At 37.9% G+C, this 18896-nt stretch overlaps 1 protein-coding gene and 1 long non-coding RNA gene across 12 annotated transcripts; one reads left to right on the forward strand and one right to left on the reverse strand.

The window, feature by feature from the left end:
• Positions 1-144: 144 nt before the first annotated feature.
• LOC131796042 (uncharacterized) lies at positions 145-7161 on the forward strand. 10 transcript variants are annotated; one of them, XR_010717402.1, is made up of 8 exons: positions 145-2030; positions 2469-2540; positions 4042-4878; positions 5133-5174; positions 5990-6124; positions 6390-6419; positions 6558-6584; positions 6776-7161. It is a non-coding gene; the product is annotated as an uncharacterized lncRNA (long non-coding RNA). The 10 variants fall into 10 exon arrangements; XR_010717401.1 differs by having other exon boundaries at positions 5136-5174; XR_010717403.1 differs by having other exon boundaries at positions 4042-4140; positions 4718-5174.
• On the reverse strand, positions 7026-15914 carry LOC131796023 (short transient receptor potential channel 5-like). Of its 2 annotated transcripts, none has more exons than XM_059113673.2 (11): positions 15001-15914; positions 12988-13339; positions 12024-12360; positions 11569-11767; positions 11067-11252; positions 10660-10692; positions 10346-10408; positions 10022-10051; positions 9664-9747; positions 8562-8645; positions 7026-8178 (listed from the first exon to the last, which is right to left on the reverse strand). In XM_059113673.2, exons 1-11 carry the CDS (start codon positions 15850-15852, stop codon positions 8098-8100), a joined length of 2301 nt encoding a protein of 766 aa, XP_058969656.2. In that variant the 5' UTR covers positions 15853-15914; the 3' UTR covers positions 7026-8097. The 2 variants fall into 2 exon arrangements, with proteins under 2 accessions (XP_058969656.2, XP_058969655.2); XM_059113672.2 differs by having other exon boundaries at positions 12024-12495.
• Positions 15915-18896: the final 2982 nt, after the last annotated feature.

Here is an 18896-nt window from a genome sequence, read left to right on the forward strand (position 1 = left end):
CAGCGATCCCGATTAGCATACATACGTTAAGATTTGCATAAGTTTGCAACAAAATCTAAATATACCTATCAAGATTTGCATACGAATACATCAAATTTAATAGATATTCAGCACGTTTCGAACAAACACACTAAATTCGCATATTCGTATCATGGTTCGCATACCTACATCATGATTCATTTCCATATGACTATATTCCTTTGTCAAAATCCCTCAAATATTTGTATTTGAGTCGCAGATACCATTTTACAAAGTTTGCCTGGTTACTTAGATCAATAACAAGATGTCGCATGTGTAAGTGATATTAAACCTTTAGCAGATTTACGAGTTTTTTCTGGGAACTCTACACGAAGCAATTGAAGGACTGAACGGTCAGTTTGATCCAAATAGAGTAGATACCCTCCTCTGTCGCCTTCTTGACTACGAACTAACTCTCTTGGTTTGATCTCAAGCCGACTTGTGTCCATTGGTTCCTCAGATCAGGTTCATAAAGACAATGACGAACTTATAGGGGTCCTACGTTCTATTTATCCAGGTACAGTTATCAAAATGCCACTAAAGCGCGTAATGAGCCCCTATTTGAACAAGACTGTCCTGTAGAATACACAGGGCATACAGGCCGACCACGGTACAGTGTGGAGGAGGATCTTGTTGAACGCCTGCGCAGAGTCCTTCAAATGGGTGGATATCGCAAAAATTTTTTGAGTTTCTTCGAAGACATTGATTCGACGATGTAACTAGTTTGAAATGCCAATCGGTCCAGACGCATATTAAAGTATTGAAGATGGTGACTTACATGACCATGTCCGCGAAAGTTTACGTCAAATCCCGAAGCAGGTAATTGACTTGCTTAACTTCTGAATTATGTTTGGCTAATTATAAATCATGTCATTGAATAGGAGTAAAGTTTATGGTTACTTTTCTTCGTTTTGCTTGGAATTTTTAATTTGGAAGTTGTTTAAAGCATGATTAACACTAATTCAGATCTAACTGTCAGGGCACAACGTTGTTGTATGAAGTTAGCCAAGGATTGGTGTTAATCAGGTTTCGAGCAACACATCCCTGGGAGGAAAATATTTTTTCAGTGTGAAGCAAAGTAAAATGCTATTACATATCAAAGTTATTTTTTCAAAATACTCTTTTTTCTTACAATGCCTTTCTCCACCCAACCCTAAATGAACTATAACCTAGAACGGTCCTTTTAACACAGCTGACACAGTTCAAATTTCTGTACCTTTGACTAGTGGAATTTGACCTGTGGTAGACTTTTCAGATGATACCATTTGAAGTTCTTACATCAAGTTACATCCCAATGAATGCAATTACTGACAGCCACCCCTTTATGTTATGTCTTTCAGTTTGGTACATGTTAATTTAAATTGCAGGGTTGCACTTAGTAGAAGGAGGGTTAGAGCTAAGGGTTTCAAGTTCCAGAGAAGACATGTCCTTGATTCTATTTCACGTGTTAATCCTATGATGTCAGCTGTAAGAGGACACAGTTTTAGAATTGTACAGCAACCACATTCTGTGCCTTGCCCTTATGCCTTGTGGCACATAGACAGTGATCATAAATTAACTGAGCCCAACAGAATTTTGATTCACAGAGGCATAAATGGGTGTAGGGTATTGATTACACATGCACCTTGTATTGATTACACATGCACATCTTGTAATTATTGACAACAAGCTTAGTATGAGTTCTAACTCATTAAATGTACTACTTGCAGTAATCCTACTGTACTGGAAATACCTGCATGCTGTAAAATTACTATAAGTCAGTAAACTAAACCAAAAACTCAACCAAAATGCAACCTGTGGGATGCTGAGTGCTGCTTCAATGGTTTCAGAGGCTTTATGGTTGATCGAAACAAACTGTTTCGTATCAGTCAAGTAGCCGGTTATCCATCTTAAGTAGGATTTGGAGAATCCAAGATTGTGGAGCTCTGTGAGAACCGTCACATATGAGACTGTGTCAAATGCCTTTGAAAAGTTGGTTAGGACAGCCATAATAACCTTGCCCTCCATAAAAGGTATATACAGTAATAGATAAATTGGTATATCAACGACATTGTTTTTAGCAGGAACAAAACTAGAATAAACTTATCCAGTAATTTCAAACTACTGTTCATTGAATGGATCAAATCATTTGCAAAGGTTTTTTATCTCAATAGAAATTTGCCGTAAAAAATTATGCACATAAACCCTTCATTATCCTCTGCATCTGTAAGTCAACTAGATAAACAATTCCTTGGAGTTTGTTAACAGTAAACAAACCAGGAATAAAAGTGGAAATAAGAAATTTGTTCTAGACACAGTTAAAAGCATTTCCAGCCACAACTGCCCACAGTACAACTTTGAAAGAATTGTGCTCCCAGGTTATCATTTATTGTGGAATAACCAGTTCACACAAGAAATTACAGGCATAGATGCTATTACTGTCAGGACTTACATCAGCTTTAATTCCACAGGGATTTAACATTTCCCCACCAGTAGTGAACCTTAGCAACCTCTTCAGTTCTGCAGAAGGAAAAATTTGTAAGGTAATGTTAGCTGGTCCACGAATATTTCCCTGTCCTTAGAAATTGGAGAGCAAATCGGCTTCCCCACAACACATCTAAAGGTTATGGTTATTCTATGGACAAGTATTGCCATTATTCTGCCTAATCCATTCTTCCACAATTTCAACACAAGAAACAATAAAGTAGCAGACCTTTCTTCTTGGCAACATCTTTCAACCAACTGAACATGCAGCAATAGTTTTACACCCTTCTTAAAAATGTGGAGGGGCTAAAGTACAAAGGGTGCTTTTGGGGTGCTCAAGTTGATTTTGGGGCATGGTTCATGCTTGCACCCTGAAACCTGCTTAAACACCCAGAGGTGTCTTGTCCAAACTAGATACAGGCATTTAACAAATACATTATCAAGAAGAAACTTGGTAAATGCACTGTACTTGCCTTCTTCATCACCCTCCTCTACAATCCTCTGAATGTAAGCAAACACAGTCATTGCAACAATTTTGATGAACCACCTGCACCAGGTTTTAATGTAAACAAGCTTTTAACAGCATGAGTAGAGTGATCTTTGATGATGGTGACACAAACAGTTCCTCAAATAAAGCGAACTTATTGCGAACTGCAGGTAAGAAACCCAGGGTCTGAAGACCATTGGAAAACTGATCAAGCATTGCAATTCTGCAGCCCTCTGTGAGATGTGTTATCAAACACTAGGCGGCCATGTTTCTGTTGTTTCCTATGAGTTAAAGGTCAAAGTTACTGAGAAAAGTTTCTAAGCTTTCATACCATAATAATTATTTCTAGGATCAGGATTTCTACAATCAAGGACTTTTTGCCTAATGGTGTATAATAATATTATGTCATCAGATATAATATAATTATGATATTGCCATAAAAATATTAAATGTAAGCAATTCATTAACCAGGCCAATACTGTTGTTTAAAAAAGTGTTCTTTTCAATGACCGAGGAGGATAAAGAATGACTTGATATAGGGAAGGAAACCGGTATTAGAAATAAATAAAACAAATCTTGAGCAAAGAATAATTATTAATCAGAGAAATAAAGATAAAAGAGGCACAAGGATTGACACGATACAACAACAATTTCATTATTGTATCTACGTGGACACACTGATGAAGTGAAATCTGTTTTGTTTGAACCTTTAACTGACCTTGTTCACTCTCTTTATTTTTTAATTTTTTTATCGCAGTCATTGTAATTATGTGTCTGAACTTACCATCACTTGTAGAAACTGTCATTCCACTGTCTCATAAGCTTAACAAAGTACTTATCTTCATCTAAATTAGTCACATTTTCATCATCAATCACCTGTGTTGGTTGTAAAAACAATAAAGTATCAAGAAGAGAATAGGAAATATAGCAGCCACAGATAGTCTGTGTTATTGAGGAAAAAAATAATCCACACGATTCAAATATTGGGAAAAGAAAACAGACTAAATGCTTTTGCTGAGCAAATTCTGGACTGCAAATTAAAAATAACCTATTTTTACTTTTTTGGTCTCCAGGGAGAGTTCTTTCTACCACAGATCAGCAAGTCTATTAAAAGTACAACACACCAACTGAAAAGCACTTAAAAAGGTCCATACAACAACTGCAATTTAAAGGTATGACCATAATTACCTCAACAATGAACAAACAAAAATCTATAACTGATATAGTAAAGACATTGAAACATTCACCTTCTTAACATACGATAGCTTCCTCTCATCATAGACATCATAAACTGATGCATATAGGCAGCTGCTTGGTTGATGTCAGCAGTAGCAACATAATAGCACATTAATGGTACCAAGTATGGAAAGCCTGTGCAGCCCTGGCAGACACTGTGTTAGATCATTTTCCTAATTTTCCTAACCATTTTGAAAAGGCCACAGCTCAAAGAAAAAAATTCTTGAAATTTACCCCCCCCCCCCCCCCTTCAAGGATACATGCAAACTTACTCCAATATTCTTGGCTGACATTTACAAAACAAAGCGGACTGTTATGAGGAATTAGGTACCATCCTTTGAAGCTGCCTCATCCCAAGTTTTATTAATTTATTTACTACGAGCATTCACTCTCTACAAGGCTTATGTGCTCGGATTTGGTCAGGTTCGAAAAGGTTCTTCTGGGGGCGGGCAGACCACAACACCTACTCTTTGCAATAAGTGTGTGGGTTCTTTAACGTCCCCTACTAACTAGAAGAAGATACAAGAGACGAATTGAAAAGGAAATCCATCAATTATCCAATGGTTACATGACCACGAGGTGTTTGAAATCAAACGATGAACGTGCGAATCTGGATCCTCATATGTTTGAGGAATTTTGACATGGGAATGTCGCCATGTAAAATGAATCTTGAGGTGGGTATGCGAAACTTGATACGAATATGCGAATTTTGTGTGTATGTTCGAATTTGCTTAGTATTTATTAAACTTGGTGTATTCGTATGCGAATCTTGATACGTGCACTAAATCTTGATATGCGTTTTTACATCTTGTTGCAGACTTGTGCAAATCTATCTTCACATGTGTATACTAATTTTAACATTGTTCTATGAAACTTGATGTTTAAATCTTGAAACTGATGAATGAAACCTGAATTTATTTTTGCCTAGAAGTATTCAGACAAGAGAGACAACAGACCACAAAATACCTGTGTGAGTTCCGAAAAATTTTTTTCTTTCTCTCAAGGTGAAGTGTAAATGCTATATTTTCGCCCTTTTGAAAGTTATGCTCTCTTTCTGTTACAAAAATTAACACAGGGTCGTACAAGGACAGGCTCGAGCAACTCGAGAGTTGTCCGTTTCGATCAAAGTATTTAAGTTTCCCTTGTATTCTGAAAATTAAAATAGACGCTTGTTCGATATTGATGATCGCAACGAAAACCAAACACTTTTGACAAATGAATACTGCGGTTCTCCTCAATGATTGAATGCGTTCTTTAAAAAACGAAACTTAACAGAAAGCTTTGCGCTGTTTATTGTCCTTGTTTCTTCGTTTGTTTCTTTGTTTTCTATAGAGCACATTGACAAATGATAAACAAAGGCTTGGATAAGTCATTGGGCCATGTGTGTCTGGCTGCCGTTAGTGATTATTGAAGAAAACTGAAATTCGAAATTTGCAGACTGAGAGGAATGCACAAAGGGAAATGGAGGAGGGGAGGGGGTGGGGGGGCGAGAAATGAATTCAAGCCCGGAGCGTGGTCTTTGGAATCTGAGAGGGAACGCATGCAAGGGGGATGATATTGTTGTCTTTATCTCTTTTTATAAGTTCACGGTAAAACTTCTGATTGGTCTGAGTTAGTAGTTTCCTATAAAATCATTTCTTCCGCCTCTATTTCCGTCTCACTTCACGTCACGTAAAAGTTTTTCAAGAAATACAGTTGTCGAATGAATTGCTGTCACATTTTAGTAATACAATGCCGAAAATAGCCACTTACTTCTGCCTCTTTTTGATACGGATATAAATATAGGTTGGATGTTATCCTCCGTGTTTAGAGTTGTGGCTTTACTTTATGCAATTGATTGGGGACCGTAGCTGATAACGCACGCGGCTCAAGAAATTGGTGATCGCACCGGCGTTATGCTGTTGTTGTCGTGGTAATAGGGTAAGGAAGAGAAGAAGTTTTATCTTTCAAAGGTGGATAACTAAGTGGATATTAACTCTTCCGATCACCTATTGTTTCTAAGTCGTTCAATATTACTCGCGAAAAATGCGTCTCTCGAACTCCACCACAACCGTACGTTTCATTTTTGATGGGAATGTAGATTATTGAAGTAATGCACTGATCGCTAACCTGGCATTTTCAATTAGACTGTCAAATTAAGGCGTTAGTTTATTCTCATCTCTTAAATTCCATCTCTTTGTTAAAGGAACCAGACGAAGTGCAGGTGCAAAGAGAGGTAAGTAGGACTGATAAATGAGAAATTATGTTAAAACCCAAACAAATCAAGGTCTAACTTCCTTGATGTGCAATACTGTTTGTCTCATTAGAAATATTATTTCAGGTAGTGAAATGAGACTCTTAATTTTGTTTTCAGAGAAACGGGATTACCACCAGGAAAGAGGTACATGTAAGCCTAAAGAAATCAAGAAACTTTAACATTTTTTTCATGTAACACCAAGATAATTGATCCAGCGAGCCTTTAGCATGCGAAAACAACAAATGCTTTTAAATTAAATCGATATAGTATCATGATTCTTAGAGTTAGGGAAAATGATGATGAATAATGTCTTTAATCTTATTTTGTCATCCTAGAGACGAAAAGAAACGAGGAAGAAATCGGTGATTAAGTATCAGTTAAGGGGCCGCCACTTTGAAAAATGTGAGGAAGACAACCTAAGTGAAGATGAGACAACGGATGACAAAAAAGGGAAAGCAGGAAAAAAAGAGAGCTCCCAGTTCATTGAGGAAAACATTAAGTTACTTAAACGATTGGTTGATCGTTAGACGAAGGAGCTTGCCAAACTTAATGAGATGATGGACACATAATTTTCACAGCTTTCCCCCCATGTTCAGGAACACTTTGGGTACAGTTTAATACACAACTTAGTGTCAAAAATATAGAATACAATGATACAATGGGTAAGCTATAGGGATAAACACACTTGTAAAAGGATAAATATACAAAGTTAAATAATAAAAATAAGTAAAATCAAGTTTATCTTACATAATTAAGACTCCGCTAAAGTACTTGATAAACTTATTATTTAAGTGAGCCCCATAACGCGGAGGGTCCTCCAGTGATTTTTTAAGGGGGAAGGGGAGGTATGGGTACCTACAACTGGAAAGAGGAACGAGGACAAAAGAAAAGAAAAGAGACTCTAAGAAACAAGAAAGTAACAATAACAAAGAAAAATAAAAGATGATTTTTCACACCAAAACCCAAGGAAACTAAGTAAAACTCATCTGCTTCAAAAGATGCGAGGTCTCGGATCGGCGAGCTATGTGACTACTCGATCAGTGTGATTATTTATGTAAACACATATTAAGACTACGTTAACATTAACCAAGCCCAAACAAATCTTGCCACATAAACGTGAACTCTTGCTCTGACTATTGACCTTCTTGAACATTGTTAGTTCGGACTGAAAGAAGGAGGGGGGGAGGGAAGCAAGCTATAGGGATAAACACAGAAAACCTGTTCTAGAGAGGCGGAGGACTGGGGACAAAGGAAACCAAATCAGGAGAACGTCACTTTGATCAAGCTGAGTAACTACTACTATTCATAAGCCAAAGATACAAAGAAAAATCATACATTACCGCTTCATGACAGCAATTGATCTTAATACGGGTGAATATGGGGAAAACAGCGGCCAAAGCGGTTATGACAGGCATATTCATTAGCAAACATAGACTAGAAAGATAATTCGTCCTTTCTTAACAGAAGATTCGAGTTAGTTAGATCCCCCTAAAAATAAATCCCGTTTTCTGCCCGCAAATTGTGGGCTGGTCTTAAATTTTCTTGCAAAAAACCCAAAAATCTTACACATCATCAAAACGGCTTACAGTTCATGTAAATGGATTTACGCAATCCACTTTCGATTTTCGTTATCTCTTTCATCAACAAGCGACTCCTTTCAGTCAAGTTCTCCGTACTGAGTGGTCATCATCTGTTTCAGATATTTCTCAACAGATGATGCTATAGCTTTCCCGCGTTCCTTGTAAAGAAACAGTATCAATTTAGTTTACATTTAATACTAAACTTAGCAATGAACTGCTTCCAACAATGATTCGAATATCGGCATCTATAATATTTCAATTGTAAATGATCCCAAATCGCTGAAAAGGTGTCTGTCTTCACCTTTCTCTTTTCCCTTTTCACAGCGGCCGGTTTGGCAAACTCAATTTGGATTGCGGAGCGCAATCGTGAATTGTAAGGCTAATTTGACACGTTTATCTATACATAAAAGATACATGATCTATTTTTCTTGCAGCCTGGATCTGTTGCCCTTAGTTCATCAGGTAATTGTTATCACTTATACGCATATGTGGTACGATAAAATTAACAATTTACTGAAGTAATTAATCAAAAATAACAAACCTCTCCTCGGTTGTATTCGATTTCAGGTTTCCAATAACAAGAACATCCATGAAAAATACAGGAGGAGAAACTATAGCCCGAGGTCTGATGAAAAAGTAAAGAGGAAATGACTTAAAAATCTTAATTGGTGCTGTAACTGAGAAGGTTAAAAACAGCTTTCTTTTTTTTTTTTACATTAAATCGTTTGCCTAAAATTAAAACAGGAGTTTTTTGATTTGTTTCTTGTTTTCCCCTTTTTCCAACGTGAATATCAATGTAGTGGTGTCTACCTTTACTTTTTTCTCATTTATGAATGTGTTTAAGAACAGCTTAAAACGCCTGAACAATTGCCTCTGAAAACAAACTTTATGCTGACTTGTTGTCTCATGCATCGATAGGCGAGCTGTTATTAAGTAATTATGATTTGCAGAAACTCTCAAACATGAGCGAGAGAGCGCGCTGAGAGTTCAGTTCGAACCCAACTCGAGCGAACCCAACTGTTTAATTTCAGATTTTATGAAAACCAGATGACACAATGGAAGGGTCTAAAAGGTGACGCGGCATAAACGTCTAAATAACTGTCGCTTTCAACAAACAGCTAACACGTTCATTCGTACATTGATGAACGAGCTATTATTACGTATTAACGGGATTGCTCGAAACTCTATTGTCTGCTCTCTGCTTGTACATTTGATGGACAGTTCAGGTCCACCGGGTATTCGCAACTGCAGGCAATTTTTAGTCAATTTGCATTTGTAAGGGAAAACTGCAACCAATTAGAGTCCATCGAGGACCCACACGGGAGCTCTAGTGCGACCGAGGTAATTTATGCCATTAAGTAAGTAATATGTCCTTCAAACAAAAGCCATTCTGCGCCAGGTGTCTACCTTTATTCTTTTTCTCAACCCTTTTCACAGCAGCCGGTTTGGCAAACTCAGTTTGGTTGCGGAGCGCAATCGTGAATTGTAAGGCTAACCTGAGACGTTTATCTATACTTAAAAGATACATGATCTATTTTTCTTGCAGCCTGGATCTGTTGCCTTTAATAAGTGTTGTCACTTATACGCATATGTGGTAGGACAAAATGATCCATTACTGAAGTAATTAATCAACTCTAACAAACCTCTCCTCGTTTGTTTTCGGTTTCGGGTTTACAACAACAAAAACATCCATGACAAATACAGGAGGCGATACTATCGCCTGAAGTCTGATGAAAAAGACGGTAAAGAGAAGATTACTTTAAAATCTTAATTGGTGCCATAACTGACAAGGTTCAAACAGCTTTCTTTTTTTTACATGAAATCGTTCGCCTAAAATTAAAACACGAGTTTGGGGATTTGTTTCTTTTTTTCCTCTTTTTCTAATGTGGATCTCAGTGTAGTGCTGTCTACCTTTACTTTTTCTTTGCCGTGTTTGTCAAACTATTGATCGTACAGCGCAATCTTGAATTGTGAGGTGAATGTGAGAAATTGGTAGGCTACCTGATCTTTGCTGTCTCGCTCTTCATTTATCTAAGAGAGATAAAAGAAACCTTGTTCAAAAGGACAATATATTACACGTGTAGAAATCATAAAAACTCCCGAAATATTAATTTTCCATGTTTGTGTATGTATCCTATAATCTAGGGCAGAATTGTTCTGAAAATGTTAAACCTACCGATGTATAAACTATGTCTTTAGAATACTGGCCAATAACGATAACGGCTTTTAAAATCTTGTGAAACGTGAAGTTTACAATCAAGCGCTTCTTTTAATGGTAATGATCGTCGATAGAGCGACGAAAAAAGCGAATTGGTCCCACAGTACCTGGTGTGGATCGCCTTCTTCAACATTCATTTCTACTCCATTGGCTTTATGACTGGCTTGCATCTGAAAGTAAAGAATTGGGAATAATACCCGTAAGTGAATTATTTAGATCTAGGCAATCCATCGTAACATTTACCACCATGATCTGGAATGTTTAAAACGCAAAAAAAGGAGACAAACGACAGCCCACTTTCAAAACTCCTCATCACCAGGCTTCTTGCAATAGCAATCAGCCATGGGACTGGGCGCCTGAGATGACGTAACGAAACAACGAGTAAGGTTAACATCTAAATTGGCTCTTTCATTTTGTGTACCTCAGCAGCTCCTCTTCTCTCCTCTCGCTGTTTCTGTCAAAGTAAGCAGCAAAATGACACAAAACCTATTTTAGCACCAACGTAAGTTATTACTCAAGAGACATCCAATGCTTCTGAAGTACGCTTGTACTTATACGATCTGTTGGAATTTATATTTAGATTCACATGTTACATTTCTCAGAATTACTAGTTGATTTCATCTGTTTCTGTGTGCTTGCGGGATTTAATAAGAGACCAGGTCATATCGAAAAATGTTTCCTCCTGGAGGGGGGGGGGGTTAAATGAAGCAAACGGAATTGATTTCTCCGAGCCCTTTTCCTCAGAATCACGATGAAAGTGCAACCAAGATCTCACTAAAAGGATTTTGCAAGTATTCCAAAATCAAAATGGCAATTGCTAACATTTACCTTCTCATTACATTTGCATCCGCAGCATGCCGTTTTAATCCGGCAAACGAGGTGTCCAATTATGAATATTAGGACAAAAGAGGTATAATATACAAGGTTTAAAGGTACTGGTATTGCATTTCCTTTGTCGATATATTCTAACCACATTTGAGCCCTAGAAAACTTCCACTCTTTGTCCTCATCACCCTAAAAACGAAAGTTCAGTTTTTAAGTTAAAATCTATCACATGTAATAACTCATATAAATTTCCCCCAAGTTTGGTAAGATTTTAAGCTTCTTCGTGATCGAATTAGTTAGGTATACTCAGTAATAAAAGGAATTTGGTGATTTATACAAAAGTTGACTCTATTTACTCGAATCCACATTAGTCATGGTACGGACCAATGATAGTGTAGTGATCGACGTGGTTTACGTCACTAAGTACAAAGTCAACTGGCAAACATCATTCGTGGACCTATTATTTCAAGTCAAAATCTGTCACAAACCACAATTTGAGACCTACCATAACTCTTTCGAAGGAGTTATTCATCATGGCAATCAGCATGTTTAAAGCAACGATAGTGGTACAAACCAGGTAGATGAGGAAACCCAAGCGACCAAACAGTTGTGTAAGGTAAAAGGCAGGATCATCAACTGTTACTTTGTCTTCTTCTACGTAGCCAACCAGTAACCAGGCCAAGCCAATAAAAGTGATCTCGTGCCTGAAAAGTTGTGAATTATGAAAAAATGAGGTGTCTTTTTCACTGGTCAGTTCATGTCAACATGTGAACTTGGCGTCTGATGTTTATCTATCTGTCACGTATTACATGGGTAAGTGTTTTTTCGTCTGTCCACTCAACAAATCAAATAAAGCACCTTACATTTCTTTTAGCAATATTTATATATAAAATGATGGATGAAATATTGTCTGTTTGCTTATGGGCGCCCACTCTCCTATATAATATAGCAACCACCTACTGAGCATATGGATGGAACGCCCGGTATTGACTCTCGCCCTCCTCATGAAGTTTCACTTGAGAGACCACATAGTATGAATAAACTTTTACGAGGCCGGTTCCAAATGCCATAAAAAGCATAAGAAAAATGAAAATAAACTTGACCACATCTTTCAGCATTCTGTACAATGAAAGCTGCAAAGGGCCAAGAGTTGAGCTGACTTGAAATGCGTGAGACAGGTGAAAGAACGCTAACACTGTGGCGCTGGCATACAAGACATCTGCCACAATGAAGGCATTCTTCCTCGGTTGCCATTCTTCATGAACGCTTAACCATGTGAGGAGCCACACTATATAAGCTGCCAGGAATAAAGAAAGTGTTATTGCGTCCACGATATTCCACCATTTCGAAAAATAGATACGAAATCCTTGTTTAGGAACTTCCCAAATTTCTTGTAGGAGGAGACCAACCACAAAAGAAATGACAAAGACATCTGTGGACAAATCAGAACTGCAGTTCAGTTTAACTTTTATTAAACTTCTTTTGCCAGGAAACCAATATCTGTTCCTGGGGGAAACAAATGACTGCCAAAGTGAATTAGAGACACCGTTTCATTATTTGTTGAAAAATTTAATATTTGGTAAATGCTTCACGCTAGCGAGATGTTGATTAAATTCCTTTGATATCGCAAAAGTTTAATTTTCAGAACATTGCAGTTTGAGGTTTCTTTTGATAAAGACAACAAAATTTTTAACCCAAAGAGTAATTGAAAGTAAGCGCCCAACCTCTACTTCCCCCCTTCCCCCCCCCCCCTACACACACACCTCCCATTAGTTTAACCATCCAATTCAGGATTATGTATTAAGAAATAAAGAAATAGTCCAGGGCGCTAATTTGAACGGTATCGGCGGAATCAGCCGTTGCTTCTAGCTAATACACTGTAAGTGGTGAAATGGGCACAGAAGAGTGAATCTACAGAACTTACCAACGATTGAAACCCCTGTTGTACTTGTTCTGTAATCGTGTTCAAAGCCGAAAGTTGAGGCAAAAAGCAGGCACAGGAATGCCATGTAAAACATGGTGTGGTTTGCAAACTTATTGTGGGGATGCTCATATAGTTTCTCTATGAACGCAAGGCATCTGATATCACTCAGACAGCGCCATATCTTCATGGGTGGTCGAATTAAAACGCAATACAAAGGAGCAACAAGTAGGATGACAAGAAACTGCCAAAGGTACCAAAAAAATTTCGTTACTATGCTCTTGTCCTGCCAATCCCGTATCTCGTAAAAGATAATCTCATGGAGCATAGCTTGACATCTTGGACTTGAAACAAACTACAAATACGTATAAAGATAAACATATTAGTTTATTAGATCAATAAATAATAATGATGGGTCTTTTTAAGGTCTCAGAGCATTTAGAGAGATGAATTTTTTTCTATCAGTGGGAAATATCTCGGGGAAAATGCCCTTTTTAAGCTAAAAAGTTTATTAACCTGGGCCGGATTGTTCTAAGTACAATCAAACTAACCAAGGGTTAGCCAACAATTTTTGGCTTAGTTTTTGTAGCTTTGCAGACAGTTTTAATTGGATATAATTTTTCTTCAGTTTTGGGTCACATTAAGGTAAAACCCCTCAGACCTTAGGCTCTAATGATAACTATATTTTAAGGGCAACTAATAATAGATTCAAAGTTTAATCCTGGATAATCGCTAATCGCCTTTGAACAACTGGGCCCTGATGGATACGCGTTCACTCCTGAGACAGGAAAAACTCAACTTGTACTACCGGAAGATCGAGTATTTCAGTAACAGACTAAGGTTCCCACTCATCGAAGCTTTGTAAGAATGCTTTGATGTAATAAAATGTCTTAACAAGGGAGTTAAGTTTGCGGTCAAACACTGAAAGATAGAGCTTTCTCTTTCACAACTTCCAACCCGCTGATGCTGAACGGAATCAGAAGATATGTCAGAGAACTTTAAATATCACCTGCTTAACAGGAGGAGATCTTTGAAAGACTTTTGTTCAACGATCATCCCTTTGCGAAAACAAGCAGTATGTATTAAACAACCAGCGAGGTTTATATTTAAAAATGATTTAATTGCATCTCAATATTTTCGGAATGGAATATGAATCACCATTTTACCTTTTGTAGGATAACATTTTAGATCACGGATTTAACGTTCAATCGGTCGGCGAGCTCCAAACTTAAACATTTCAGCTCGGGTGTTTTGTTGGCCACACCCTTGATGAAATGCGAACTGCACTAGGTATGATGAGTTAAAAATAATATGCCTGATGTTATCTCGTTCAAACTCCATGAGAAAAACAAAACCGAATCGGTAATCATCTGGGAGTGAGTAAACTTGCGGAGAATAAAAGAGGCCTACAGTATTACATCAATTGCGAAGTGCTGTCACTGATTTATGATACCAAGAGATTGAAAGATCAGTCTCCATCTCACAAGTCTCACAAGTTTGAGGCCTTTATGGTTTGGACATTGTTGACAGAGTAATAAGGGGCCATTTCTATTATTTCTAGGAAATGGCTGTGTGCAGAAATCAACATTCACATTCCTGCGACGCTAAATAACATCGCTGTTCAATCCCGTTGTATAGTGCAAGTTTAGTGACATGTACATGCGTACTCTCACTCGAGTCTCTTTTTTTCTCATTGGTGGTCTAAATAAGGATAACAATTGCTCAAAGTTTTATTAAATTTTAGGAAAGCTAGGCAACTAGTGGAATCATTCAGTTGCAGAACTATATCATGCTTGGTTACGCAGGACTTTTCGAGTGATTGTTTTTGTAATTTCATTACAAATAAAAAAAAATTTAAGGTGGTGAAGAACAAGTATTTCAACCGACGCCAGAAAGAATATTAGATGTGTGGACAGAAAAAACCATCGCATATCTCTTTTTATCAATCTCTATAATTAATATTTACTACCAGTATAGCGTTTTATTAACCACAAAATATCACTAAAGCGCACGTACCATCTTTCTTCTCTTATTGACTGCACTCTTGAGAAGGCTCAGACTTTGAATAAAATTCCTGTGTTGATGAGGGTTATTTTGCTGAAGGCAGCCTCCTCCTTTCATATCCATGATCTGGTAAAGTTCATTCTGGGAGGCTTTCTCCAGCACGCCAGCAGCAAACGTTTCGTAAGCCTCCGCCGATTCTCTGTAAACATCTCGGCTATTGTAGTGCTTGAGAGACGACGTTTCATCGAGTAGATATGCATCATGTAGAGAACTTTCTATGACATCATCCTTCTTTTTCTTTTCTTTTCCAACCAACTTCCTATCTTCCTCGCAAAATTTACACTGACAGCTAGATTTTGTTCTCCATAGCCATTCCAAACCAATGAACAGAGGGTTAGAAAGAATTTTGATCCAGTTCAGTTTTGTTTCATCATTTATGCTTTTTTTTTCTGATCCTTGCGGTTCGGAGTTCGAACAACAACTACATTTGCACTTGTTGCGACAAAAATTGAACATTTTCGTGCAGCAATCCCAACAAAAATTTAACATTTTTGTGCAGCAATTCCGACAATTGCACTGAAATCTCCATTCCCTCTGCTGCTCTTTCTTGTTGGCTTCCTTGCAGTCACTTTGGAAGTATTCGTATTCCAGCCGGACCATAGCATGGTTCCTTTCCAGAAGTTTCCAACATTTGAAAGCATCATTTTTCCCGAGGGCATGGAGTAGTTGGTTTGCAAGATTGTTCTCTGGTTTTCTATCATTTTCGTCTTCTCTCTTCAAAATATCTCGCAGAGGACTGTAAACGTCTTCGGCACCTTCTTCCTGCTGTAAATGCACATTTTCGGTGGAAACGTCTTGCGCCATAGCAAGACAACTTGAAAACAGGGTGAATTGTTTCAGACAACAGATCTAGTCCGTTCCTCAAATTCCCGGAATTGTAAACGACACTCCTGATTATCAGGCACCGACGCTATAAGGGTGTTTGCGTGACAAAATCGTATTTTCATTGGTAGTTTGGGTTTGTTTCGTGTCATTTGTGCATTAGTAATGTTACTTGGCATGTCAAAAGTTGTTGCTTTAAAGAAAACACATCAATCAAAAATGTTTGGAAACTTACAGGGCCGAAAAGAGCTCAAACTGATTACCAAGTCGCATCTCTTTTGGTTATTTTTTGGGGCGGGTTGGCTCATGACATCATCCAGGGACTCGATTCAACATTACTCATATTATTTAGTTAGAAAGCAGTCGCTCTAGAGCCTAGGAAACAGCTATAGAATTATGCTCGGAAGGTGTGTTGTTGGAGGTTACAGCAATTCAGCTTCTCTAAAAGATGGTTATCTCTCTTCATATCATCCCGAATTCAGAGGACAACCGCCCTGAAGTAAAGAAACACTGAAGAAAATAGATTGATTTTCCTTGAACGTGTTGACGGGTCGGCGTGAATCCCGCCAATCGCAAGCGATTTTGAATCTTCTGCCTCCAAAGTTTAGCCATGACCAGGATATCTTTTAATGACTCTCCTTTTCGATATCATAATCGGGATGGCTATTAAATATTGCCCTTGAGCGCGGTTGGCTTTAAATAGAATGCCATTTCTCCATGACAAGAAGGAACTACAGACGAAGCCCAAGAGATCGACCTTGCTCGGCTAAGTGATCTTTAATCTCAATTAGGTGTAACCAATGGCATTCCCTGTCTTAGTTGCCAGTCAATCTTGCAAAGCGCGGGGGAGAATAACATGAAAACTGTTTTAACATTCGAGGCGCACAATAAACTGGAAACCTGTGAAATGGAGATAATTAGGAAGGGCAAGCCGGACCATCGCAGAATGAATTTTGCCGTGTGCGTGCTTGTAATTTGCCTTTAGTAATTCCGAAGTGATTTACAAATCCCAAGTCTAACACTCGATTTACGCTGGGCTCATCATATTTTTGCATTGTGAGAAGAAGTCAAACTCTTGAGCTTCGTCTGTAGTCCCTTCTTATCGAGCGCCTCACTTAAAGAGCTACCCGCCGCGTGCTGACGCAAATTTTTCTTCACTGATTTTGTTTACCCGTCCTACGGACGCCGCCGAAAAGGAGAGACTGCTTGTTGTCTATTCAGCGGAAGTTAGTCTCTCGTTATCACCTTTGTCAACATCCGTTCTCTTTATCGGGTTATTTTTTTCTTAATTAAAAAAATACTCTATGTTAGCGAGTATAGTGGTACGTTGCTCGCACCAATCAGATCGCCGCATTAGGGTATTTATCTCGTACCAGTCATATCACAGCGTTTGGATATCTTGTACCAATTACAGCATTTGGGTATTTTTTTCAGTCTTGCAAATATTGTCATGAAATCAAGGGCTGTCGGATGACTTAAATCATAAATTTTGGGCTCATGTGATAGGTGTTATGGTTTGTGGCCTTCGCCGATTAAGATCAGGATTTATCGGGATATGAAAGGTTTGCATTCAACTTTTTATCATTTTTAAGTTGAGGCTTCTCTTGTATTCAGAAAATTAAAAGAGACGCTTGTTGAATATTGATGACCACCACGAAAACCAAAAATCTTTGACAAATACTGCAGTTCACCTCAATAATTAGATGTCTCCTTTATATAACGAAACTTAACAGACAGCTTTGTGCTATTTGATTGTTCTTGTTTCTTCGTTTGTTTCTTTGTTTTTTAAAAAAGCAGATTGACAAGATTGATTCATTGGGCCATGTGTGTCTGGCTGCCGTTAGTGATTATTGAAGAAAACTGAAATTCTAAATTTGCAGACTGAGAGGAATGCACAAAGGGAAATGTAGGGGGGAGGGGGGGGGGGAAGAGAAATGAATTCAAGCCCGGAGCGTGGTCGTTGGAATCTGAGAGGGAACGCATGCAAGGGGGATGATATTGTTGTCCTTGTCCCTTTTTATAAGTTCACGGTAAAACTTCTGATTGGTCTGAGTTAGTAGTTTTCCATAAAATCATTTGTTCCGCGTCTATTTTCGTTTCACTTCACGTCACTTTTTCAAGAAACACAGTTGTCGAATAAATTGCTGTCATATTTATTAAGTAATACAATGCCGAAAATAGCCACTTACTTCTGCCTCTTTTTGATACGAATATTAATATAAGTTGGATGTTATCCTCCGTGTTTGGAGTTGTAGCTTTACTTTATGCAATTGATCGGGGACTGTGGCTGATAACGCGCGTGGCTCAAGAAATTGGTGATCACCAGCGTTATGCTGTAGTTGTCATGGTAATAGGGTAAAGGAAGGAGGAAGGAAAGGAAGGAAGAGAAGAAGTTTTATCTTTTTATCTTAAGGAAGAGAAGAAGTTTTATCTTTTGTAGATCACTAAGAGGATATTTATTGTTCTGATCAACTATTGTTTCCAAGTCGTTCAATATTAATCGGGAAATATGCGTCTCTCGAAGCACACAAAACCGTACGTTTCATTTTAGAAGGGAGCGTAGATTATTGAAGTAAGACACCGATCGCTGACCTGGCATTTACAATTAGACTGTCAAATTGAGGCGTTAATTTATTCTCATTTCTTAAATTTCATCTCTGTGTTACAGGAACCAGATGAAGTGTAAGCGCAAAGAGAGGTAAGCAGGACTGATAAGTGAGAAATTCTGTTAAAACCCAAACAAATCAAGGTCTAACTTCCTTGATATACAATCCTATTTTTCTCCTTAGAGATGCAATCCTATTTGTCTCATTATTTCAGGTAATGAAATTTGACTCTTAATTTTGTTTTCGGACAAGATTACCGCTTAAAGTAATGTTTTTGATGTAACACCAAGAGAATTGATCCAGCGAGCCTTGAAGCATGCGAAAAACAACAAATGCTCCTAAATTAAATCGATAGAGTATCATGATATAGAGAGCGGGGAAAATAATGATGAATAAAGTCCTTAATCTTATTACGTCATC

The sequence above is a fragment of the Pocillopora verrucosa genome, chromosome 4 (genome assembly GCF_036669915.1).
Source record: "Pocillopora verrucosa isolate sample1 chromosome 4, ASM3666991v2, whole genome shotgun sequence".
NCBI classification, from domain to species: domain Eukaryota; kingdom Metazoa; phylum Cnidaria; class Anthozoa; order Scleractinia; family Pocilloporidae; genus Pocillopora; species Pocillopora verrucosa.